Source organism: Erigeron canadensis, chromosome 9 (assembly GCF_010389155.1).
Source record: "Erigeron canadensis isolate Cc75 chromosome 9, C_canadensis_v1, whole genome shotgun sequence".
NCBI classification, from domain to species: Eukaryota; Viridiplantae; Streptophyta; class Magnoliopsida; order Asterales; family Asteraceae; genus Erigeron; species Erigeron canadensis.
Window position 1 is genome coordinate 6,384,907 of NC_057769.1, and position 27,747 is coordinate 6,412,653.

The window sequence follows — 27,747 nt, forward strand, 5'->3', positions numbered from 1 at the left end:
GGTCAAAGGTTTCATCTACATGTCTTATAAGATTGGAGGTTCTTTTCTTAGCATTTGCATACTATCATGGTAAGATAGGTTGTTTGTATCTCAACCTTCCCAATACACTATTAAAATGAAAGCAAGTACTCACACGTTGCAGCGGTACATGTCTTATAAGATTGGAGGTTCTTTTCTTAGCATTTGCATACCATCATGGTAGGGTAGGTTGTTTGCATCTCAACCTTCCCATACACTATTAAAATGAGAGCAAGTACTCACACGTTGCAACGGTAAGAATGGTGAAGGTGATAGGTCATAGAGTGTATGTCATAGAATGTCATAGCCAAATGCCTTAGTCGTACGGCCTCAGCCCTCGGATTTAAAAAATCGTCGAAAGTATATCGAATGATATCTCTAATGAAAGAGCATGAAATTTTAAGAACACCCATATAATTTTTATAATTTATCGATGTACGGTTTTTGAGATAAAGATTTTTAAAAAATTAGAGGAATAAAATGATTTATGGAGGAGAGAGAAAGTTGTAGGCATTAATGTATGATACATCATGCATTATCATGTGTACATTGTTGAAATTGAATGTTGAAAAGTTGAAAGTTGAAAAGTAGATTTGCTTTGAAATATAGGTTAGATATAAATATTTGGACTTAAAACCCGTGAAATACGACATTGTTGTTTTCTTTTTTTTCTCCTTTATCCTATTTTAAGAAAGTAATACCTTAATCCACCCCAATCAACCAAAAGTTGTTTTTTAACCGTCATTTACTGGTCTCTCAATTAACCCGCTATAAATAACAGAGTAAATTACATTTTTCGTCCTTGAAGTTGATGCGTTTTTCACTTTTGATCCCTATAGTTAAAAAATATTAATTTTGACCTTAAAGTTGGCAAAATTTTGCAATCAAGGTCCTTCCTCTCGACGGAGTTTATATTTGGTCGTTAACGTACGCACGTGCTAAACACGTGAGCGCACTAATGTCATTTCACGTTACACTCGAGGGTCAAAAAGTGAAAAACAAGTCACCTTGATGGACGAAAAATGAAAATCATACAAATAAACTTATTTTTCTATTCTTTGTTTTCCGATCACCTTCTCCGATCATCTTAACCTATGGAATTTTCCGACTAGACATATATTTTCCGATGGCATATATTTTCCGACTAGACATATATTTTCCGATATAATTTTCCGACTATACATTTGGGGGATGAGGTGATGGTTATTGGTTGCTTTAGAGTGGCTATGGATTGTGATTTGCCGAAATTGGATGTATTCATATTTCAGCCATCAAATAGAGTAGGTCGGAATGTTGGATTTCAAAAAGGAAAGTGAATTTAAATTTATTGATGAAAGAATCGTACATGCTTTAGAGAATAAAGATATTTATAATGAAGTTGGAGGTTAGTTATCTATGCACGAGGATGAGAATATTACATGTGGAGTTGTAAAGCGTGTTGAAAAAGTTAATGTAACTGTGGCCTTGCTCGTAAGATTGGAGAAGAATTTATATTGTGGTGGGCCACATGGGACTAACCTAGCCCAGTCAAGTACTTCTAATCGATTAATGATGAATGTTGTACTATGTCTATTTCCATTTGATCCGCGTAATACAAGTGTCAAGCTGGGCAAGATGACTCATGAATTTAAGCTATTTAGGCTGGTCGTAATGATAATAATGAATGGGAATTGTGGTGATGTTCCTCTCGACCCGGGCGGATGTGGTTCAGATTCATGATCACGGCTTACGGAAAACTTGAGGACGAGTTTTTCTAAAGACGGAGAGAATGATGCAATGGGGCTATGAAAATTTAGTTGGCCCATCAGTAGGCCCGGGTCATACAGACCAGATTATAGGACGTGTTTGATTTCTTAGTGTGCAAGATGAAACTACTATATTATTTGAGTTTATCTATATTAGGGGGAGGGAGTGGTCACCCATCCTCCCCCAACACTAACCAATAAAAACTTGACACCTCAATTTTTCTCAATCTTCTCCAAATCATTGGCGACACTTTCTCCCATTTTCCCCATCTGCACTTCATCATTTACTATATAATATCATAATCTATAAAAACTAAAAAAATATAAAAAAGAATTAGGTTCCACCACTTTCTTTCTCCTCCAATCAACTCCCTCCTCGCTCCTTCCCCCTTTCTCTTTCCTTTCTTCCCCCCATCGGGGTTCTTCACCGAAAAAAACACTCTCTCTCCTGCGGGTAACCGCCAGCGGCGGTGTACCCGCGCGGCCCCGCTTCCCCGCGACCACTCCCTCCCCCCTTAGGTTTCTTTTATTGGAAAAATGATCCGTACTGCATAACTTAACCTATCTTAGGTACTGCCATGTTAAAAAAAGTTACAAATCAAACTTTTGAATTTGATAAACATATATAACCCCTTAATTTTACATAATATCCTCCTAAAATACACATGTAAGCTTTCCCCTTATTTATTATAAGACTATATTTTATGTTCCTTAGTTTATCTAAGACTGTTACTCTTTATATACCTAAGGATTTTTACAAAGCAGATGAATATTACTAAGTTTATGAGTAAAAATTGACGTTGTCAATGGGTTTTCGTCGTTGATTAATCTTTAGTTCTCGAGCCGTTTGTTTGCGTGCGAAACTGCATAATCAATATATCTTATAGATGTTAATATAAGTTTAATTTGCTTAAGCAAAGTGAATGTGACACTTCACAAAAAAATTGCTCTGGCCCGTTGGTTGCGTTTCTCAGTTTTATAATGTACATATTGAAACAATGATAAATAAAATAAATAAATAACTCGTATCAACAATGTGATGGTAGTTATCTAAAAGGCTCAATTGGTTCGGTCTCTTCGAGTATGCTTGCTGCCTCAAAACAATTGGCAGCTTCCCTTGTGAACATGGGACCATCGTCTTTGTAAAACAAGCCAAGATTATACCAAGCAGAAGAGTTCAGCCTGTCTAGCCTTAATGCTTCTGTCAAGAAGCTTTTGGCTGTAGCAGCCGATTTGCCTCCTGCTCGCTGGGTAATCACAGCCATCGAAACAAGACTTTGCACGTGACAAGGATCCACATCTAAAGCAAGTTCGTAAGCTTTTTGGGCTTCTTTCTCGAGACCCTTTGCTTCATAGAGTAAACCTGCAGTTACCAGAAACAGAATCAGCCAATCAGCCATGCATTCCAAGGAGGGGGTCGACCTAGAAAACTTTATCCAAAATTTCAGAACTGTTTCATAAATAAGTGTCAAGGATGAATGCAAAAATAACTTTTTTTCAATGACACGTGCCCAAGCCAGACCAATTCTTTCACTAGCCAGGTAAAGTGCAGGATTGGAACAATTTCCTCGTGTATGTGATTATAAAAAACATGAAAAATGCAAGCTTAATGAGTTTAAGTAGTTATAAAAAACGAGTATTTATTAATTTTTTGCGAGTATTTAAAATCATACAAAAAAACGATTATTTAACATTTATACATAAATTGGTTGAAATCGCCCGCTATTCTACTTAAGGCTATGCCTTTTACTAGAATCATCAAATAATGATGATACACTAGGTATGAAAACAATTTAACTTCCTTATAGGGATGGACTAAAACTTGAAAACATCAAGAACATACCAGTGATATGCAATCGAGAAGCTGAGTAGTAATCAATCGTCTCCGATTTCAAAAGACAAGCCTCTGCATCACGCCATTGGGATAACTTCATATAAACCATAGCTAGATCATGCCATATTTCCATTTCCAAACTTCGAAGATGCTTTCCACCAATCTACAAAACAAAAAAAATTACAAAAAGTTAAAAACTTCACACCAAGATCAGACTCTTGATATAATTGCCAAAAAGTCAACATTACCTCATGGTTCTTTTTATGAGATCGGAAACTTTTATTCTGAACTTGAAGAACAGCAAGAATCTGTGTATACGTCTGGATGGCATACTTTATTTGACCCTGTGCAACCTGAAGCCTTGCTTTAGTTCTTAACAATTCTCCTTGATCCCATTTCCCGGTTTGTTCTAGAGCAGCGTTAATGACTGTTTCACCCTCCAAAAACCGTTTTTGACCAGACAATATCCTGGCCAATAGGATCCAACCTTTAACACTAGACCCACCTTCCAATTTAGTCAAGCGTTTTGCATAGCCGAGAGCAGCATCCAACTTCCTCTGCTCAGCATTTTCTAAACTCAAATTATAAAGAATTCTTGAATCATTCATTCCCGTCATTATCCCCGCTGTTTCTAAACAAAGAATCACCTCAGATTGTTTCTCGACTCTTTCATGATCACTAATAGCAAATCTACAGTTAACCGACATTGAAATTGCTAATAAATAATAAGCAACACCAACCATCTCATCACATCTTGTTTCTAACTCCCGAATGGCCCTTCTAGCAGTAGTTACACCTTCTTCGGAAGAATTTGAATCTCCGCCACAAATTTTTGAGGCCAACAGTAAAGCAGGCCCACAATGTGAATCATCGTGTTTATATATATTTCTTAATAACTGTAAAGCAGATGAATCATCACCTTGTTCATGGTAACATAGGGCTAAAAGAAGGTATCGTTCTTTATTGTCAATAATTCCTGCAGGCAACTCTTCTAGCTGTGAACACATAGCTCCTAGTCCATTAGAAATAGATAAGGCATAAGAAAGATGATCTAAAATCATTGGGTCCCACTTGATCATCTTCAAAGAAACCTTTCTTAATAATATCATTAGAAGTAAAATCGCTTCTTCAATGTTATTTTTTGGCACAAATGAAGTGTCCATTTGGGATCTTAAATTTGGGGGGATAGCTTCTTCGCCTCCATTATAAAGAAGAAAAAGGGCAAAATCTTTCTGAATTTTTGCGGTTGTTTCTGCATTTAGCTTTTGGTGATGAAGTAGGGCCCGTCTGAAAGACAAAACTGCTTCTTGGGGTGAACCCGCAAGTTTCCATAACTCTGGAAGTAACTCAACTGCATGGTTTAGAGTTTCTTGCAATTTACAGTCAGCGCCAAAGTTATCAGGCAAGCCTTCAGGTAATGAGGATTCGATTATGTCTAGAATAATTTTGCACGATTGAGCAGCTTCTGCAAAATGTTGAATCAAGATTTATAATTAATGATCCGCAAAAGTAACATAATTTCGATATAAAAATCGCCTTTTCTAAGTTCTTTATTGATAAATAAATCACCTGATTATTGTCAACACTGATGTGCATTTTGAAGTTGATCAACTAGAAGAATTAAACCAGTTTACACCTTTTCAACGTTAACTTGAGAGAATTTTATTTCCATTTCACTAACCCTTTATATAAGATTCAAAAAATTGTCTGATTTAAACATTTTACTCAACAATAACTCAATATAATTAAACTTTTCCAAATAGTTGCCCTGCCTTTACTAAGCCTAGCATGTTAAGATCAGGTAAACACATAAATAAATAACGATATATAATATAACAAAAGTGTACCTTTATACCTTTGAAGAACTTGCAACGATTTTGCCTTTAAATAAACTGCCTCGAGGAGTAAACCAACAGCATGTATCGACAATGGCGGCTCCGCATAACTATGGGAAAGTTTTTTACGAGTTTCGGCTCTTTGGACAAGGCTAATCTTCATCTTTGGAATTGCTGTGGCTATATCTATCCCTTCAAACACGTGAAGAGCGGCTTCTATATTTCCCTTTTGATATTCGTACCTCCCTAACAATGCTCTTGCTTCCTATATTATGATATCATGGGATTAATAGGAGAAGTGGTAAAAGTCAAACAAAGAGAAGATTAAGTTCTGAATTTTGTCGGCTATTTGATTATTGAAATCTGTAAATTATCATCTCAGTAGTCAGCATTAGTTTGGATGGGCGTCTCAAAATGATTAATGCAAATTGACAAAATATAATTCGACAATAGAGGTTCTTGCCAAGCATTCAAAGCTCAACCATAAGTCACGATATTCACCTCAGATGCACATCTAAAGCCACGCTCATAATGACCCAAAATTAACTTAGCTCTAACAGTACGAGATAACGAGCCACATTTTCAGGAAAAAGAGGCTACGAATTCAATTTACCAAACAAGATATGCAGAAAATATCCAAGGTTTAGAGAAACAACCTCAAAGTTTAAAGAACCATTTTCACGAAGAGATGACTCGGCTTCTTCAATATTACCCGTATCTATCCTCTTATCAACTTCATCTGTTGCTTGAGAATAACAAGCATCTGAGGAGAAATCATTCACTGCTAGTGATTCTGAAGAACGCATAATCTCGTTTACCAGCTTCATCTCCTTTTCTTCCACTATTCTGTCCAATTTATGTGTGACTGTGTTACTCTATAAAACAAACAGCATAACACCAATTAATTATATGACAATACAACAAAAAGGAACAAAAGCCCCAATCACGAACACTCACAAAGATTTGAAAAAATAAAGATAGGCATTTTGATAGATACGCAACCAGTCGGCCATCATGAATTGAGTTTTCGTGGAAGGCAAACGGGATCTAGCAAAGAGGTATCTTTATTTTTTCTAAAATTATCAAGTTCTCGTGTAGAAGAGAAAAAAGGGATCACTTACGAAATATACAGTTTATAAAGCATAATCATCTAAATTAAGCTACTTTATATCATTTCAATACAAAATTCAGCATCCAAATTAGAAAGATTTGAAAAACGACTTCAAATTTTGAGTCTTTATAACATATACAGAAATCTTTTTCTATAAGAACTAACACCCAATTGAACCTTTAATCTATATTCACTAATTCCACAAGATCCCAAACACTTGGACAAAAAAGAAAAGAAAAAACCATATTAAAAATAAAAACAGATCAAAAACACCAAATCAAGTATACAAAAGACAACTCTCAACAGAACAACAAGCTATAACACTAAAATCCTAAATTCTTAAATCAAAGATCAAATTCACAATTAACAATCAAAATATCATGTCAATGTCAACAATACCAAAATCCCAATGGAGGTGAATTGTGGACACTCTTACATACCCGCAAATATCGGAGACCAAAACCCACAATTAAAATCACACACACAAACTGAATCCAATCAAGATCACCAAAAGAATTACTTCAGTAAAAGTAAAAATGTTACCTTTTTCTTGATAAAGACTGAAATAGTAAAAATGCATCAAAACCCACTTTCAAATTGAGGTAAAAAAGTGTTGGATGTACAAGGAATCAAGTAAAGTTTGAAGCTTTAACAATCTTTATTGAAAGAAGAAGAAGGCATCAATTTGGGTTTTTGATGAATCCAAAAATTATTGTAGTTATTGTTGTGTGCCCATATGGGGTGTTGTTTTTTTATTTTGGTTTTTTGAATATTGTTTTCCCATGTGTGTAAGATGGCGTCATAAAAATAAAAATGAGAATAATAATGTATATGAAGTTAAATTAATATGATCGGGCCGTCTAAGCAAGGAAATTTCAATGAATATTAGCTGTCACATAAATGTTTAGAGTTGTTTTTAGTTGATTTGGGCTTATGCCAAAAAGTAAGAGATGAGGCATTCACGTTGGTTAAGGTTGAACTTGTTCTAAATTTCTAATAATCCTGACTATGGTTATACATTATTCGGACTAGGTTATTTAGATTTGATATTGTTTTTGAACGAAATTCAATAACAAATAAATTTTAATGGTTATGTTTTAGTTTTGAACTAGATTTTAGACACGTGTCTAACACTGGACACGGAATTTACGATATTATCAATATAAAATTTTCATACATTTAAGTCATAAAGACTTAAAATTTTGAACAAATACGGTTTTAAGTGTTATATTTTGCAAGTTGTAGTACAATAATAATAGGTTTGTCACTGTCATTATTAACCTAGACAAATCGATGTAATTGTTTGTCGTAGTCATTCCACAAGGCACAAGCTATATATAATAATTTCTCCATTATAGAATATTTTGAAACCAGGTGTACTCATAATGTGATATTATTGTAATAGATAATTAAGAATTAAAATATAAACATATTTGTGATCCTATACTTGACATTCAAGTACATGTATTTAATCATGATGCGCGTCCATAACACGCATAGGTTTATTTTTAATCACTTGTTCTATGATAATATGATAACAATTAGGATTGTTTTTATATTTTTTGATAACAATTAGGACTCTTGATTTGAGTGACAACTGTAACTTTAAACATTAAAATGCAAAACTAATATACAAAAAAGGAGAAAATTATGTACTTTTTTGATTGGGAGGTAGAATGAATCTTGAATGGAGTATTTATTGATTTGGATTTAAGATTCAAGTAACCCTCTGTTGTAAATTGTGTTTGGTTCTATGATCGTCTCATGTCATGTGATTCCTATTGTGTTTAGGATAATGATGTTGTATATCGTTATCTGTTATTATGTTTGGGATATGTATATAAAGTTCACATTGTATTTATATCTAATATTAAACTAAATATTCATGGTTATGTTTTAGTTTTGAATTTTGAGTATGGATTGGTCATCCAATTAAATATCTATATTATTCTATAAAGCAAATTAAGCTCCTTAAGTAATTAAGATTTTGAGATAATCATATTACTCTTCTTCTTTATTTACTAATTGAAACATCATTAAATATTTCCCTATAATAAATAACTTAAACATATATCCTCCAACTCTTAAAACCCAATATTAAGCCCTCCTAGTAATTTACATTCACCGCCACCGTCACCGCCGCACATCGCCGCCACCACTGCCGATGTCGTTGCACCTTCGCTGCTACCACAATTACCGTCACATCTCGCGGACATCCATCTAGTTCAATTTTAAAAAGTACTTATATCTAATAACCTAATATTAATCATATAAATATAACTCTAGTTATCTATACTACTATATAAAAATTATACCCCTATGTTGAAAAGTTTACAATTTTGGAACAGCGAAATTACCATTTTACCCTTAATTAATGTGTTAAGTCACTAGATGAACAATGTACTTTCCCTAATTTACTTGGTTGTCCATTGAACTGGATTATTGATGTGTATCACCCATATACTTTTCAATTTTTTACATGGTTGACCAACTGCTGACCTGATGATCTGCTAAAACAGGTTAATCTCTATTTACATAGTTGCCCATTGAAGTGGATGACTAATGTACTTTCCCTCATTTACATGGTTGCCCATTGAACTGAATTATTAAGATACATCACCTGTTATAGCAGATCATCAGGTCAGCACTTGGTCAACCATGTAAAAAACTGAAAAGTATATGGGTGATACACATCAATAATCCAGTTCAATAGGCAACCATGTAAACGAAGAAAAGTACATTGTTCATCCAGTGACTTAACCCTTAATTAATTAACTTACACAATCATTCCATAATCTTTTAAAAGATATTCACTATCCCTAAAACTCAAATATCATTGTATCAATTACCAATACCACTAGACGCCGATGCCACCACATCGCAACTAATATCGTCGTCGCCACATTACGCGGGTACCATGCTCGTCTAGTTACCTTAAATATCTAGCCCATCTACCAATAATAATAAAAAGAGGGCATGAAAAGATTTTTTAAAAAAGATAGAACCCTTGGATAAAGAAACTTATTAAATTATGACCTTACGATCATAAAGGTGACATCATGACCTTATTTAGAATACTTTAAAAATTATTAATAATAGGGAAATGCTAAATACAGCCCTAAGGGCTGTATTTAACGTGCATAAAAAAACTTGTACTTTCCATATTAAAAGCATGCCCCCTGATTTTCATGGTAAATGTACAAACAATTTATGCACTTAAACACAGTCCTTAGGACTGTGTTTAGCAAACCCCTTAATAATATATATATAGCTATTAATATTTAATAATGAAAATAACTACTGCAGATTTTGGAGACAGCGATTCTCTTTCTTACTTTTTTAATTTCTTTAATAATCTATTCATAACCTTTTTAATTTATTGAAATCTCATATAAAACACATATATATATCATAAAAATTCAATTCATTCATATCATACATACAAACAAGGATACAAGTGTTGTAATTGATAAAGAATACAATTTCCTTATTAATTTCCAAGTTTTATATAAAACACATTAGTGCAATTATACTTTTATAATCAAAACAAATATTAATGATAATCAAACATTTATAAATAAACGGAACTCAAACAAGAAAACCAAACCTGCTACATGAGAAGCCATCAACAAAGTTTAAGTTTTGAAAACAAAAAAATGCACCAAATTATATGTAATAGTGTGTGATAAACAAGATAAGACGTATATATATACACTAAATGGATGTCCGCACGTTGTAGCGGTACCATTTAAAATGCGATGGTTAACTGTGGCGGTGATGGATATGGAAGATGATGGTTGGGGTGTCGGTGATGATAGGCACTGTCACACTGGACAGTGATAGTATAAAAGAAAGAAAGACAAATAAGTGGTGTGAAGAGTATAATAGGTGTGAAGTGAATGTGTTACTTATTTTAATGTTAGGGGTAATTTAGAGATATTGTAAAAATTGCTTAAAGTCTTAAATCCAATTCTCTTTATAAGGGTTTATAATATATATATATATATTATAAGTTTTTGGTCTGTCTGATGGACGGGTATATTCAAAATATGTCTTGTATATTTTCATTTCAATATGTACTGAGATTTTATGATAAATTATAAGATTTCGCATAAAAAAATAAATTGATAACATATAAACAATTATATAATAGCATGTTTAAAAATATTCAATATCATAATACAATGATAAAATAGTATTACCTGTTATTAAAAATTATAAAAAAATAAATCAATCAAAATATAATCAATAGATAATATAAAGAAAAACCTTGCTAAATGAAAAAAATATATATATATATATAAATTATACGTATGTAAAAATTCACATTTAATCAAATGATATATGGTATCGAAAATAACATCAAGTATAAAACATTATTTGAATTTCTAGATAAAAGCAAATGTTAACTTAAAATCACATAAATAACTAAAATATCAACTTTGTTTACAAATCAGCTTGATAAATAAATTATCATCTTGAAAAAAACCTTATACGATTATAACTCACTAAATCGGGTTAGAATTTATTATTTTTTAAATTTTTTTTTATGCATTGGGATAATTAAAAAAAAATGAAAAACTAAAAAAATTAAGAAATTAAACTAAAAAAAAGACCTTTTTATCTTTTCTCTCCGTAAGAACTTCCTCTCTGTATTTCGACCTTTTTATCAACTAATACAACTTACAATGACTTATAAAGTGACATTCTTTATTTAACTTTCTAAAACCCTAAGTTTTAAATGTGTTTTTTCAGGTATTCGCGGGTTAATAATCTAGTAATATTAATAAAATTCTATATTTTTAGCATTATTTTTATTTGTATTTGTCTAGTCTAAAGTTTATTGGCAACTCAGACTGGTGTAATTTAATTTTGTAGCTTAATTTTATGTTTGTTAGTATAATAAAAATTATTTGGCTGTCTTAAATTAAGAATTTTGGCTCCGCCCATGCCCACGAGCTTCTCACAACTACTACACAAGATACTCTAAAAGGCACGAAGGCTCTCCTTTTTACACTCCGACATCTTTGTGCCACTATATCTTCGTTCACTCATCTTTTTATTAGGCTTTCCCCAATAGGGAGCTCATTTACACCTTTTTCACACTGTCACGTCAGTTTTTCTCTCTCCTCATCCACCTCTTCCACACTCACTAACAATAACACCTCTTCCACACCTTTGCTCTGTCTCATACGCTCCTCCTCTCTTTTTTCTCGTCAAAAGCGTGTCGATGGATCAATGGGAGCCGACGAAGAACCCCATCGACGAGACACTAACAACAGTGTCATCGTCGACGAGGCCTTCGAAGGCTTGTCGACGAGTGTATTGGGATATGCCTTATTATCCATCCACCATACAGTGGTCATTGTTCCACGACATAAAATAATAGTCAACAGTTATATATGCGATGACCATCAATCTATACATTGTGGGTGCAAATTTCATAATAGACACTTTGTAAATGTGAATGGATTATAGTTGCCTTTCCAAAAAATCAAAGATGATGTGAACCTAAAGCAATATATTACACCGAAAATTAACTAATCACCTGAACAAAAAGAAGCAGTTGCACATAGCTCTGGAAAATCGAAAACTGTATTTCACTAAGTTGAACGAAATTTGTCAATTTTCCCCAAAAAGATGGTCAAAAGAAAAGAATATTTCTTGCTTACTAATTTTAGATGTTTTTAATCTTTTATATGTTGAAGATGTGGCTTTTGTCGGTCCCGATCATTGTAAAAGAGTGCATGCAAGATTGCAAGGTGTTGATGGATTATTGAATAAAAGTCGTGTATAGAATTAGATAACCGGCCGGCCACAATTATAAAATGATCCAGAATGGGGCTTAAAGAGAAAAGTCTTTTTTTTTTTCTAAATTTATCATCGAAACATATATTCTAATACTTGTAAAAAGAGACTAGCACGGTAACCGTACAATGCAGTGGTAGTTGTGGAGGTAACAGTTTGGTAGTGGGGGCGACTGTTAGTGGTGTAGATAATTGATGTAAAGGAAATTGATGTAAAAGGTTAATAAAGATATTTTTGATAAATAATTAATATTGTAATTTAATCATTAATGGTATTTTGGTTAATTCCTTCATAATTTTTAAAAAGATAGTTGTTTTATTTATTAGGTGTATAGGAGAATTAGAATTAAGAAATAAGAGTATTTTGGGTATAAAAAAATGCTTAATTTCCTAAAATAAGAGAGAACAATATGCTTTATAAAAGGGTTATAGATAGATATAGATATGAGAAGAACAAATTAAAAGAAACAAAATAGAATGTAAGTAAGTAAGTAATTGCTCAGTGCCGCCTTCCGCGGGTTTTGAGCCCCAATACCTCGACGGTGTAAGTTAAGATGTAGGCAGACCTTACCTCTACCAAAGTAGAGAGGTTGCTTCCAGTTTCTACCTAAATGGTAGAAAAGACCCTCCAACCTTTGCATGGGATAAGGATCGAACTCATGACCTCTGTCTAGAATGTGATGATTGAAATGTTTTTGGGTTGATATTTTGGTGTATGTTTAAAAGTAGTAGATAACTAGTTTTTTGTATCCGGGCGTTGCCCCGGGAGACATTACGTAACATGTAAACATGTGGAAAATTATATAAAATGAAATTTTTGTGGCAAAAGTTAAAAGGTGAAAAGTGATGTGATAAAAAGTAAAGAAAAATGAAACGTTGGTGGCTGAAGTTGAAAAAATAAAAGTATAAATTAAATAGAACAAAACTTTGTGTAAAAAGTAGAAGAAATAAAAGTGATGTGGCAAAAAGTAGATTGACGAAAAATTCGTAAATTTATGTGATAAAAAGTAAAGAGAATGAAACTTTCGTGACAAAAGTTAAAAAAACAAATGTATAAAAAGTAAATGGGGAAATAACACAAATATTTCGTGCAAGAAATAGAAGAAATAAAAGTTATGTGACAAAAAATAAAAGTTTAAAAGTTTATGTGATAAAAAATAAAAAGAATGAATTTTCGTGGCAGAAATTAGAAAAACAAAAATTTAAAAACTAAATAAAACAAAGCTTTCATGCCAAAAATAAAAAAAATTAAATTTATGTGACAAAAAGTTAAAAGTTAAAAGTTTCCATCATAAAAAATAAAAAAAAAAATGAAATTTTCGTGGCAATAGTTAGAAAAACATATGTTTAAAAACTAAATAAAAGCAAACTTTTGTGCTAAAAGTAAAAGAAATTAAAGTTATGTGACAAAAGTTAAAACGTTAAAGTTATGTGGCAAATATTAAGAAACCTAAAGTTAAAAGGTTAAAGTTAGCTGATAGGGACCATTGTTGTAACAAATTTAACGACAGGGACTATAATTGCAGGAAAAAATTAGCAGCCGTTAGCTGATGAGGACCATTGCTGCAACAAATTTAACGATAGAGACTAAAAGTGTTGAAAATGTATGACGCACGCAAACCAATTCATGTTTTTTAGTATATATAATAATATGTCTCGTTAACAAAATCTTCATCATCACGTCCATCCTCACTTTGTCCTTTAATTATTTCATCCATAACTTTGATTCAAACTTCAAAGTTCGTTGCTTCTTGAGAACAAGGTATAAATATTTAAGGGTGATATAATCGTATTTTATTATCAAAAGACGTATTATCCGTTATAAGCGATCAGAAAGAGTTCAAATAAAAAACTTGTAGGCTTTTGTTTGATACGAGTATTTGAAAGACAAGTCATCTCAAGCTGTTATTTAGAGTTGTTGCATTTCTATGATGCTACACGAGCTTTATGGTCGTAATCGATGCTCTAATCATTTATGTCTAGCGAATCATGTAACGGTAGAAGCTCAAACTGAGGATATGGATTTGGAGATATGGCTATCTCAATGCTTCAGGTTAATTTATTTATACACCGTAACTTTACTTCGGTGTTTTGAAAGTATCGACAAACATGTACAACTATAATATCTATGGGTGGCAGCAAGTTAATTAACTGATGACATTTAATTTTCACTTTAAATTTCAGCCTTCAATTGTGTATTGACTTTCAATCCTAGCCATAATAATTGGTCATTTCAGATATATAGGGTATGTTTGGCAAAACTAGCTGGTAACTAGTAATTGTAATGTAGCTAGTAGTTGTAGTTTGCAGCGGTAGCTTTTAATTAGAGTTGTAAGCTGTAGCTTTCAGTTGGAGCTGTAAGTTATAGCTCTTATTTTTTAAAAGCGTTTGGTATGGTAGCTGTAGCTGCAACTTTAAGAGGCATTTGTGTAACTTTTAAAGAGTAAAAGCTCCATCGAAAAGCTAAAGCTCCTGAAACGCTACTTCAACCAGCGTTTCATTTTGGAGCTTTTTCTTTCAAATAAAAGCTAAAGCTAGTTGCATCCAAACAAAGCTTTTAATTATTAGGAGCTTTTAGTTTAAAATAAAAAGCTAAAGCTCCTGAAACGCTCTTGAAAAGCTTATGCCAAACATAGCAAGCTGGTAGCTGTAGCCAAAAGCTGATAGTTATAACTTTTTATATATATATATATTTAAGTGTTTGGTAGAGTAAATGTAACTTTTAATTAAATGTATAAAATGACAAAAATAGACATAAATAAAAAGTACTTAATACTAAACATGATGATATATGTGTATACAATATATCTAAATTTAATCCTTATAATACAATTGGTAAACACATGTACATCATATTGTATTAATAATTTTTCTAAATGCACTTATTGATAGTGATAGAAAGGATATTAATAATGATAACAAGGATAAATTGAAAACTTGTGTCAATATATCACACTTGGCTTCAAACGTGAAAACTCTCAACCAAAGTATTCGTAATTTATTAAGTTTTCTTATTTGACTATGCACTGTCAAAGTGATTGCTAATAAAATCTTGAAGGTTTTTTATGTAATGTATATCCTAAAAGCTTCTAGCCATCTTCTAACGCTAGTGAAAGGAGCGTTGGAAAAAAGAGCTTTTTTCCTAATTTTAAAAGCTTCCAGCTCAATCAATTAAACAAGACTTTTAAATAAATATGAACTTTATGTTAAAAGCTTAAAGCTTGAAGCTCCTAAAACCTCTTAAAAGCTCCATACCAAACATACCCATAACCTTAGGATCAACAATCATAGAGATCTCAGCTATCTATAAGTAAAACTGTTCATACATATGTTGTTCCTAACCGCATAGCCTGATGCCTTGCATCCCCTGGTGTTTGCTTATCTTATAAACATTTTTTTCCCTTCAAAACGTAAGTTTCATGATCATACTATATTTTACCTCACCATGGCAAATAATCCATCAGGTACTCGGTTGCTTCTTACGAATTAGGAGTTTCGATTACTCAATTTTTCCTCATACCCTGTTTGTATCGGGATTGACGGGTACAGTTAAAAAAAAACTATAGGTAAAGAATGTCACATCTTACTCGATTTCGAGTTTAGTCCTTTTAGAGGCCGATTGAGTTTTACTTATCAAAAAGTTCTGTCATCATTAGATAAGATATTACAAACAAATACAATAAAAAAAAAGGTAAGCCCTTTTTAAGAATTTATAATTTTTTTTTCCTTCAAAACGTAAGTTTCATGGTCATACTATAATTTAACTCACCACGACAAACAATCCATCAGGTACTCGGTTGCTTCTTACAAATACGAATTAGGAGTTTTTGATTACTCAATTTTTCCCATACCCTGTTTGTATCGGGATTGACGGGTACAGTTAAAAAAAAAACTATTGGTAAAGAATGTCACATCTTACTCGATTCCGAGTTTAGTCCTTTCAGAGGCTGATTGAGTTTTACTTATCAAAAAGTTCTGTCATCATTAGAGAAGATATTATAAACAAATACAATAAAAAAAAAAGAAAAGGTAAGCTCTTTTTAAGAATTTATAGTTTTTTTTTCCCTTCAAAACGTAAGTTTCATGGTCATACTATATTTTAACTCACCATGGCAAACAATCCATCAGGTACTCTGTTGCTTCTTACGAATACAAATTAGGAGTTTTCGATAACTCAATTTTTCCCCATATCCTGTTAGTATTGGGTTTGGTGGGTACAGTTAAAAAAAAAAACTATAGGGAAAGAATGTCACATCTTACTCGATTCCGAGTTTAGTCCTTTCAGAGGCCGATTGAGTTTTACTTATCAAAAAGTTCTGTCATCATTAAAGAAGATATTATAATCAAATACAATAAAAAAGGTAAGCTCTTTTTAAGAATTTATAGTTTTTTTCCCTTCAAAACGTAAGTTTCATGGTCATACTATATTTTAACTCGACATGGCAAACAATCCATCAGGTACTCCGTTGCTTCTTACGAATACGAATTAGGAGTTTTCAATTATTCAATTTTTCCCCATACCCTGTTTATATCGGGATTGACGGGTACAGTTAAAAAAAACTATAGGTAAAGAAGGTCACATCTTACTCGATTTCTAGTTTAGTCCTTTCAGAGGCCGATTGAGTTTTACTTATCAAAAAGTTTTGTCATCATTAGAGAAGATCCTGTAAACAAATACAATAAAAAAGGTAAGCTCTTTTAAGAATTTATAGTTTTTTTCCTTCAAAACGTAAGTTTCATGGTCATACTATATTTTAACTCACCATGGCAAACAATCCATGAGGTACTCCGTTGCTTATTACGAATACGAATTAGGAGTTTTCGATTACTCAATTTTTTCCCATACCCTGTTTGTATCGGAATTGACGGGTACAGTTAAAAAAAAAAACTATAGGTAAAGAATGTCACATCTTACTCGATTCCTAATTTAGTCCTTTCAGAGGCCGATTGAGTTTTACTTATTAAAAAGTTCTGTCATCATTAGAGAAGATATTATAAAAAAATACAATAAAAAGGGTAAGCTCTTTTAAGAATTTATAGTTTTTTTTCCTTCAAAACGTAAGTTTCATGGTTATACTATATTTTAACTCACCATGACAAACAATCCATAAGGTACTCCATTGCTTATTACGAATACGAATTAGGAGTTTTCGATTACTCAATTTTTCCCCATACCCTGTTTGTATCGGGATTGACGGGTACAGTTAAAAAAATATATATATAGGTAAAGAATGTCACATCTTTTTCGATTCAGAGTTTTGTCCTTTCAGGGGCTGATTGAGTTTTACTTATCAAAAAGTTTTGTCATCATTAGAAAAGATATTATAAACAAATACAATAAAAAAGGTAAGCTCTTTTTAAGAATTTATAGATTATAAATATAAATTTTTTTTTGATAAAATTCTTAAATCATAAATAAATTGCTTAACATCAAAGATATTTGTACTTAATAATTGTACATTTTAATTTTATGAAAAAGACTTTAGTTTCACTTCTAGATAGATACTGTATTTGGGTTTTATTCAGACTTTAAATAATTAAATCCTTAATTGAATTGTATTCGAAGACACGGGCTTATGATACAAAATTTGAAATTTAAAATATAAAAATAGTAAAACGTTCGATTATCATAATGTCCATGAAGTCATAATGAAATTATTTATTAAACTCAAAGCAACAAGCTAGCCTTTGCTTTGTACCGCTTACCTAACATGAAGCATTCATTCCAAACTCGTTGCGCACGAAACAACACCTGTAATATGATGGAAATCGAAAGAAAGAAAACAGTACTATGCTACACTACATGGGTTGACCCAAAGGATTTATGGTCCAGGAGACCGAGAAAAAAGACCCTTATGCTAGACGTAAGGAACTAAATTATATAAATTAATTTTTTTAAATAACGTTATATGTTATAACAGAATTGTAGTTATGAAAAATTTTATAAAACATCACATAGATAATTTTAAAAATAAAAATATTATGTACTACGTCATCACGAGCAGTTGCCCATTTTTTTTTATCTGTTATGGACATATATCTTTTAACTCCTAAAATAATTACATTATCCTTTTATATAGCAATTACCTACATTACTCATTGTCGTCATCACCACCACTAGTAGCCGACTAGTGGATGACGAGGACATCCATCTAGTTATTTTCAATATATAAGTCTCCTTATTTTGTAGGATCGAATATATCAAATTTTGAATTAAAATGTATTTACATATACTCTCTCCGTCCCAATTTAAATGTTCAATTTTGACTTCCTAAGTCTTTGTGCTCTAACTGTGACTATAAGTATTTTTATTTGTATAATATAATACTTAATGAAAGTTATATCAATGAAATGTACATCTAAAGTTCAATCTATTCATATATTTTACATTCATTTTGGTATAACACACACGAAACAATTTACAGTCAAAGTTACGAATGAAAGACTTCAAAAGTCAAAATATGACATTTAAATTGAGACGGAGGAAGTATATATATATATATTTACTTATACATGCAGATGAAATAACTTTGATAACTTATCGATTTTTGATTGTTTCTTTGAACTATTTGACGTTGTAGGTCTCCCGGCCAGTATAGATTTGCGACTCGTGGCTATGTCATGAGTTCGTCAACTCCTCTTGTAGCTTTGGGGAAATTGTAGACCAAGATTTACAACGGTTTTATAAAAACCGTTTAATCGATAGAAAACAAAAATCAATACTATTAATTAGTTACGTTGCTATCATCACTTTGTTGGGGTGGTAGAAGCCTTTGCTCTTGGTGTAAAAGACCAAGGTTTAAGGACAGTTTATGATTATTGGCGTATATGTTGTAATGTTTATTGTTGAAAAGAAAAAAAAATTTAGTTACGATGAGATTTGCACTTTTAACAAATTATAAAAGAAATAACTTTTGAAACCCAAAATAAACTAATTAATGTAGAAATCAAACATTTGCGACAATATAGCTACTACAAGGATGTTTTTTGCGATTTTTGAGCAAGAGAAATGATCATCGAGAAGACCAATGGATCACAAGGCTGAAATAATCAACATGTAGTGTACCGATAATAGAATGTATATATTTTGATACTTGTACGATATGATAGATATAAATCATTAAAACTAAGATTATCAACTTGATTAGACACGAATAATTTGTTCAATCATGTTCTAATTGTACATATGAGTAAATAATTTTATTTTCATCTAAATTTATATTATATTAAAATTAAAATAAAGGATTGCATAGATATAAATAAAGGGAAAATATTATATGCTACAAACATCAGCCCCGTCCTCACATAAATTTTTACATGTGTTGAAATAAAAACGCAACCCCCTCCTGAATGCGAGGTGAAACAACATATAATCATTTGCTGTTAACAACATATTAGACAACCTCATAAATAAATAAATGATACTAAGCAGGAAAAAAGCCCCCCATCTCGTTCGACAACAAGCCCAAGCCCTTAAAAAGAAAGTTTAACACTATCAATATTCAATACATAAACTATTTTTAAAAGTATGTGCAATAAATCATTTTGTTGACTTTCATTGTATGAACATAAATGTGACGCATATATGTCAATTGAAAAATTGAATTCTAAGCTTTGGGTAGTAGTTTAAAATACTTAGCCTTAGTTTCGTTTTTATTTAATAAACTTAATAGTTAATAACTTAATTATTCAGTCAAATTTTATGTTTTCTTTTTAATTTAATGAACAAAAATAACCGTTAATTACCTTATGTAATACATTAGAAATCAATTTGCTGCTATCAGATGTAAATAGATAAAAGATAAAGTGACGAAGAACGGTTTAGATTAACTAGTTTTATTTTAAAGCAGTTAGAAAAAATATCATAAGAGGGTTACCACTTATACTTTCAGCAACAACTAGGTGTTAGGACAACATCTATATCATCATTCACACTTCCAACAAGGTTTAAAGACAAAAAATTGGAGTAACTTTATATAACACTCAAAACATACGCGGATGATGCAATAACTTTGCACTAAGTAGATATGCGAAGGTTAAGATTTAGATACTGATCTTAAATAATAAAAAAGGATTTGATGTTGTATAAAAGATATTGAAGGTATATGATAATATCTCTATGATTTTCATCCTAATTGTAGAATTCAGGATTGCGTTTAAATCCGTTTTTTGTAATATGTAATATTGAATAGAAAAAACTAGTAAACTAACCGGTAAGTAATGTAAGAGTTAAGCTTATCATTTATTCCACTTCAAATGGTTAAAAACCTTAGCATCAAATTTAAAAAATTAAATCAATAATCTTTTAGTATTGCTATATTTTATCCAACGATGTATTAGTTAGTTAGTAATTCAAACTCTAGCAGTGATATCCAAGCGGGCAGTATATATGTTAGATGTTAGAACCCAAAAGCACCCTTAGAGACCACGGGTGTGATGACACGACTGTCGACTCACACGGGTCCGAAAAGGTAAATGTTTAAAATCATGGAGAATTAAGATTCGATCCCGGATCTTAGGACAAAATCTCATCTCCAGAACCCCAAAACTATTGTTATGATATTTGAAGTATACATAATTCATAATTTATAAATTTGTGACAGGTTTTAAATTTTTAACATGAATTATGAAGCGCAATATGGGTTTGAACATATAAATAATTCAAAAATATATATATATATATATGGAAAAAAAAAAAATGTAGCTAGGATGTTCCGGACTCAATTAGATAACCTTGAAAAGACAAAAATGATTCAGAATAAGATCTTGAGCTTATCGATTTTGGTTTCAACAATTTTTAAGTACTCTTTTTTGTGTGTTCCTCTCTACTTAAAATATCTATTTCATGGGTTATCAAAAAGTACTACGATAACTTATCCAAATTTCAAAAGGCTTAGACTTATACGAGTATTATTTTATATCTTAATCTACCAATATATATAAGAAGGTCCTAAATTTTTTTATGGATAAACAAGAACCGTTAGATAAGTTTAAACTTTTAGTTACAACCCTTAGATCAAAATAATTGTATCATTACCAAATTTATCATTAAAAAACACAACATTAGCCTTTGTAGTTTGTATAATTAAATCTTAGTATACTTAACTTAATATTTTTTTTTTTTTTGCTGCCGACTTCATTAAAGAAAAACCAAAATTTTTGGACTTTTTTTTCCTTAGCCCAATACCAAAAAAAAAAGTTGTATATTCAACTTAATATTTTATTTACTTTTTTTTTGAAGTCGACTTCACCAAAATAAAAGCAAAGTTTTTGGACTTTCTTTTTCCCCTTAACACAATACAAAAAAAAAAAAAAGTTTTGCTAATTTTTCACACTTGGAGCTTTGAAAATTTATTTAAAGATTTTAAGGTTTTTATTAATACATGTTTTATCAAATACATAGGAGGTTAATGACATTTAATATAGTACCATTCAAAATTCTAAAATTCTATAAATTTAACAATAAATACAGAATCTACAAATCTCAATATATTTGATGTAAAATTACTTTCAAATTTCTATAAAAAATTTAATTATGAACACATATAATAGACTTTTTGAGCCTAAAAACTTGTGAAAAGATAAGATGACATGGGTGATAGGTCATATAAGGTGATATATCATAGAGTGTGATAGTCAAATGTTTTAGCCATACGGGCTCCACCATCTGATTTAAAAATTCGCCGAAATTATAACGAATGACATCTCTAAGAAAACCCATATAATTTTTATAATTTATCGATGTATGATTTTTGAGATAAAATATTTTGAATTAGTTAGAGAAATAAAATGATTTATGAAGGAGCTATGTTATCAATAGTGGTGCTATAGCGGTTAGCGATCCTCAAGCAAAATAGTGGTCAAGTAGCGGTTCCGTTATTATCAGCGCTATTTTACCAATATCGGTGTTATATCGGTCCAAAGAATGGTAAAATAGCGGTGCTATAGCGGGTTTTTTTTCAATTTTTTTAAAAAAGTTTAACTATGAGCACATATAGTAGACTTTTTGACGCTTAAAGTTTAAGAAAGAACTTTTAAAACTGAATTCTTAAATAGAGGTGAAAAAAATAAGATGACACAGGTGATAGGTCACAATGTGTGATAGTTCATAAGAGGTGATATATCATAGAGTGTGATAGCTAAATGCTTTAGCCATACTGGCTCCGCCCTCAGATTTAAAAATTCGCCGAAAATATAACGAATGACATCTCTAAGAAGACCCATATAATTTTTATAATTTATCGCTGTACGATTTTTGAGATAAAATATTTTGAATGATTTAGAAGAATAAAATGATTTATGGAGGAGCTATGTCATCAATAGCGTTGCTATAGCAGTGCTATATCGGTGCTATAATGGTCAACGGTCCTCAAGCAAAATAGCAGTCAAAATAGCGGTCCAGCTATTATCGGCGTATTTTACCAATATCGGTGCTATAGCGGTCCAAATAGTGGTAAATAGCGTTGCTATAGCGTTTTTTTTTTGCCCAAACTTGAAAGAAACACTAAATTTTGTAAGTATTAACACTAATGTTTTAAATATTGACATTTTTAAGCTTGAATTTTGATATTTATATTAAGTATAAAGTATTAATTGATATTTTTATTAAATATTAAGTATTATATATATATAGCATAATATTTTAATTACTGCTACATCTCATCGCTATAACCAATATATCATATATCGGACCTTGACCGCTACACCGCTATTTTAGTAATTAACTACTTAGTGGAAGAGAGATAAATGAGTGGTTGAGAATTGAGAAAAGTGAAAAATGAATTATTGAGATGTATATAGATGTATTGTACATTATGCATTAGTAGGTGTATATTGGTGAAAAGTTAAAAATTTTGTAGAGAACAAATGTTTTATAATATAGTAGAGATAAAGTCATAAAATTTCATGTTTTTTCTTTTCTGTATATAGTAATATAGAGACATATCTCAACTTTGATTGTAAATGTAATACTGTTTAATGAAATTTTGTTTATTTATAAATTAACGCATTTGAGCAAAATATTAATTTACAACTCTTGCATCATATTATTAATTAGTCCATTTCAAAATATTTTATCTATGTTTGTCAATTTACGATATTATACAACGATAATATGTCATTAATTAAATATAATCTCTCGCGTATTACGCGGGACAATAATCTAGTATATACTATAAGACAATTGAACTAATGATTTATTAACCAATCAAATCGCTTAATTTTATAAAATTGGCTCTCGCTTATGTTATCACTTAGATTAACTATAAATTAAAAATCTTAATAATCATTATCCAAATATATTATTATATTAATATTTGTATAAAAAATTTCATTAATTTACACTTTTTTGTTTTCCAACAATAATTTACACTTTTTACCCTTTAATGTTTAATTTATATTTATTTTTAGCCATCAACTTGAGATGAATTTTTTTGAAAATTTTAATCATTTATCTAATAAAAAATATTTCAACGTATGAAATATTGTTCACAAAAAATTATTTCAAAGATGAAATACAATATATGTTTTCAATGTTCTAGAAATATATATTCTTTTAAATTTGTTTACATAACTCAAATTAAAAGTCCTAATTGTTATCAAAGAATATGAAAACAAACCTAATTGTTATTTAATTACCATATGACAGATGATTAAAAATAAATCTATTCATGTTATGGGTCAGCATGGTTAAAGACATATACTTGAATGTCAATTATAGTATCACAAGTATGTTTATATTTTAATTCTTAATTATCTTTCATAATAATAACACATTATGAGTACAATTAGTTTCAAAATATTCTATAATAAGGGAATTATTGTAGCATGTGACTTTTGGAATGACTACGGCAAACAATTTCATCAATATGTCTCAGCTAATAATGACAATGACGAATGTGTGATTATTGTACAACAACTTGCAAAGTATAACACTTGAAACCTACATCTTCAAAATTATAAGCTTTTATGACTTAAATGTATGAAGATCTAATATTGAGAATATCGTAAGTCTGTGTTTAGTGTCGGACACGGGTCTAAAATCTAGTAGTTATAATATAAGAGAGTAGTATGGAGTAAAAACTACAAAGTGATTGAAATCGTCAATAAAAGTTACTCCAATATTGGTCCTTTTAACAGTGGCCAGTGGGTATTGAGTTACATGAACCAAGACTTAAATGGGGGTCAAAGCTTGTTCATGATCGAATACAACTCTTTATCAGGTGTCCCTCGACCGTTTTCAGGTTATGGCTTATTTGTTCACAACTTTGCTTCCAAAGTTCTTTAAAAAACAACACTTGAAAAAATTATAAATAAAAGTATAATTTATAAAAGAAATAAATTCTCGTATTTACACATGATCAAATACAACATAGCAATTGTAATATACTAATGTCACGCATAAATTGCACATAATGTTTTCTACCTAATAAATTTAATGTCCCATACACCTTTTAATATATATCACACTATTTGTAGAACGTGAATCATATTGTGTTCGTCATATCCATATTACATTACAAAGAATTTAAACCAAATATATGCAAGCATAAGATCAACCAAACAAATCATATTGTGTGCGTCATATTCATATTACATGAATGTAAACCAAATATATGCAAGCATAAGATCAACCAAATCAATCATATTGTGTCTACTTTTCATTTTGCACCTAGTATAGTGATCATGAGATTCCAAAACATTCAATTTTCAACCAAAACATGAAATGTTTAACAACACAAAATCAAAGTGTATTACATAGGCATGTAACACATTTAAACACTATTTTCCTAAAAATTACATTATTAAAAACAATGTAATTTGTAAATATCACTAAACATTGCCAATAGTACATTACAACATGCTTAGAACAAGGCAATCTAAACATCTAAAAACTGTATATATATATATATATGTATATTTATATAAATTAGATAACTATCATTGTTGATTTAAAAATCGGGCGAGTTGGGTCGGGTTAACAATGCCGGGTATATATGCTCCATCTTTACCCATTAGAATACCCGATAACCCGGCATAGCTATCAAACTTTCTTTTCTCACCCGGCTTCGGGTCACTCGGCTTCCCCTTTTGTCCAACATTTTGTTTAACCGGCTTTCTAAATTCGTCCGAACGAGCCGCGGCTGAGACGGGCACGGCATCGGCTCGAGCCGGGTCCCACGGCTGGCCAAATAATGTACCCTTGTTTAAAAATTCATGTGCCAAATAACCAGCTAAAAGCTTGTTGTCACTCGGCGGTCGAGCCGGCTTAAACGGCTTGGCTTGAGCCGTTCCTGCTCGTGGTATAAACGGCTTGGCTAACTTGGCTTGGTATATGTTTGACGGCTTGAGAAAGTCAAAGGTGGTTTCATCTCTTTTTTTATTGATGATGGGATTTAATTGTCTAGGCGTGTGGCTCATTGTAACTTTGCATGTACGTTTGCCACGTCAGCGACTATCCTATCCGAAATTTACGAAAATGCCCCTTGTTCAATGGATTATACAAGTACAACCTAATTATACATCCAAGGGTAAAATGGTAATTTACCACCATAAAATTTGTTTGGCAAATTTTCGGATCAGGGTTAGACAATTTGTTACAAAAAAACGAATGGCTTTCTGGCGACGTCGGACCACGGCGGAAGACGGCGGCGCGTGTGGAAGAAGGAACAGAGGAAACAGAGAGAAAATGAAAAAAAAGTTTTGAGATAAAAGGTGTGGGGGAGTGCAGAATGTGGTGGGTTCTTTATATAGGGAAATAGTTATATACTTGCCATTGTATTTGCACATAATTACAATAAAACCTTTGGAGTTTGAAAAGACCTAAATTCCTACAAAAAAATTGTTTCTTTTTATCCCTTGAAGAATAGAAGTATGGCTTATATGACCTGTTTTCAAGGGCATATATTGTGAATATTCTATAGTACGGGGATGAAATCATAAATATGTTTATCGTTTTTATGCTATTGTTGTTCTTTGGAAACGAGGTAACATAGTTTAAAAGAGATGGTTAAGGATAAGGATTCTTTGTTCCGTTTAGGTTGATTAAAACAAAATCATATATTAGCATGGTTAATTTATCAACAACAATAAACGATTATATCTATAACTTTAAAATAAAAAGATTGTTACAAAAAAATAAAACGTTATATACAATGAGAAAAATAATTAAAGGTGCTGAAACCAGTGTACACCAAGAATAACAAAATTTTATATTATTATAAGATGGTATAGTATAGTAGTAAAATAACATATACGGAGTAATTATATACTTTATACATACATCTATACGTATATCATGTATGAGTGAAAATATAAAAACTCAAACACTTTTCAACCATGAATCACATTCTAATGATAAAAGAAAGAAATTGTATTTTATGACAACCAAAAGGAATGTGTCTAGTCTTGTAATTAGCATCGAGGATATCTCATGGAAAACACATATTGTACAACATCTTTTTATCTCTTTAGCGATTCCTAAGGAATATAATAAGGATATGAGGACTTTTAACGTGTTTTGAAAAAAAAAAAAAACAAAACATTTTTTTAGCATGACCACTCATTTTTTACTCAATTAAAATCCTACTAATATTTACTAAAAGCTATTATAACGGCTTAATTAATAGAATTGTACGAATACCTTTTACTCTATTTTTAAATATTCATGCCTACAATATTTTTTTTTCATAGACGAATATTTAGCTGCCAAACTTTAAGATCTAGCTAGAAAATGACTTATAAAAGTAAAAATTAAGATCCTAAAGATGTGTATTATTAGCTATAGGATATTAATGGAACTTAATTAATTAGACGTGTGACACCATATATAATACACATGTGATAGTTACAGATACAAGAAGAAACATATATGATTTCAAATTAACACGATACATGTGTATAATAACGATTATCAATAATTTCTCGTAGTTTTCTACAACATGTGTAGAAAAAAAGGGTATTTATTTTTAATATGTACACAATTTAGAATCATCAAATAAGAAGGGGAGATTTTATTCCTTTAGGGGCAGATATTCTTATATGACCTTTTTTTTTCGCACATCTTTGAAGAAAATGAAATTCTATGTGTTGGATTCTTTGTGCATTGACATGACAAATCTTTTTTGATTTTACTTTCATGTTATATTGTTATCTATATCGTAAAGGAAAAAAAAACATGGTCAATTTTCTTAAACATTCATCGATACGTGAAATAAACCAAGGTTAATTAGCTCAAGTGATCGATTAACTCCTATAATTTTCTAATCAATTTGTTTAGTTTTTGTTAGAGTGTGATCATTTTATTATAAATCGCATGTCCGGGAATAATTTGAGCCTACGGGGTCACATGAAATGACACAGTAACTCGACAATATTAATTGATATATTAAAATAATAT

The 27,747-nt window shown here is 31.0% G+C and overlaps 2 protein-coding genes across 2 annotated transcripts; both read right to left on the minus strand.

Annotated features, from left to right (window-relative positions):
- Window positions 1-2,659: 2,659 nt before the first annotated feature.
- On the minus strand, window positions 2,660-7,271 carry LOC122582892 (protein NPGR2). The gene is made up of 6 exons (XM_043755321.1): window positions 7,087-7,271; window positions 6,089-6,307; window positions 5,445-5,697; window positions 3,846-5,062; window positions 3,607-3,760; window positions 2,660-3,126 (listed from the first exon to the last, which is right to left on the minus strand). Exons 2-6 carry the CDS (start codon window positions 6,257-6,259, stop codon window positions 2,810-2,812), a joined length of 2,112 nt encoding a protein of 703 aa, XP_043611256.1. The 5' UTR covers window positions 6,260-6,307; window positions 7,087-7,271; the 3' UTR covers window positions 2,660-2,809.
- Window positions 7,272-25,133: 17,862 nt separating this feature from the next.
- Window positions 25,134-26,052, minus strand: LOC122582480. The gene has a single exon (XM_043754874.1). It carries the CDS (start codon window positions 25,767-25,769, stop codon window positions 25,290-25,292), a length of 480 nt encoding a protein of 159 aa, XP_043610809.1. The 5' UTR covers window positions 25,770-26,052; the 3' UTR covers window positions 25,134-25,289.
- Between the last annotated feature and the right edge of the window lie 1,695 nt (window positions 26,053-27,747).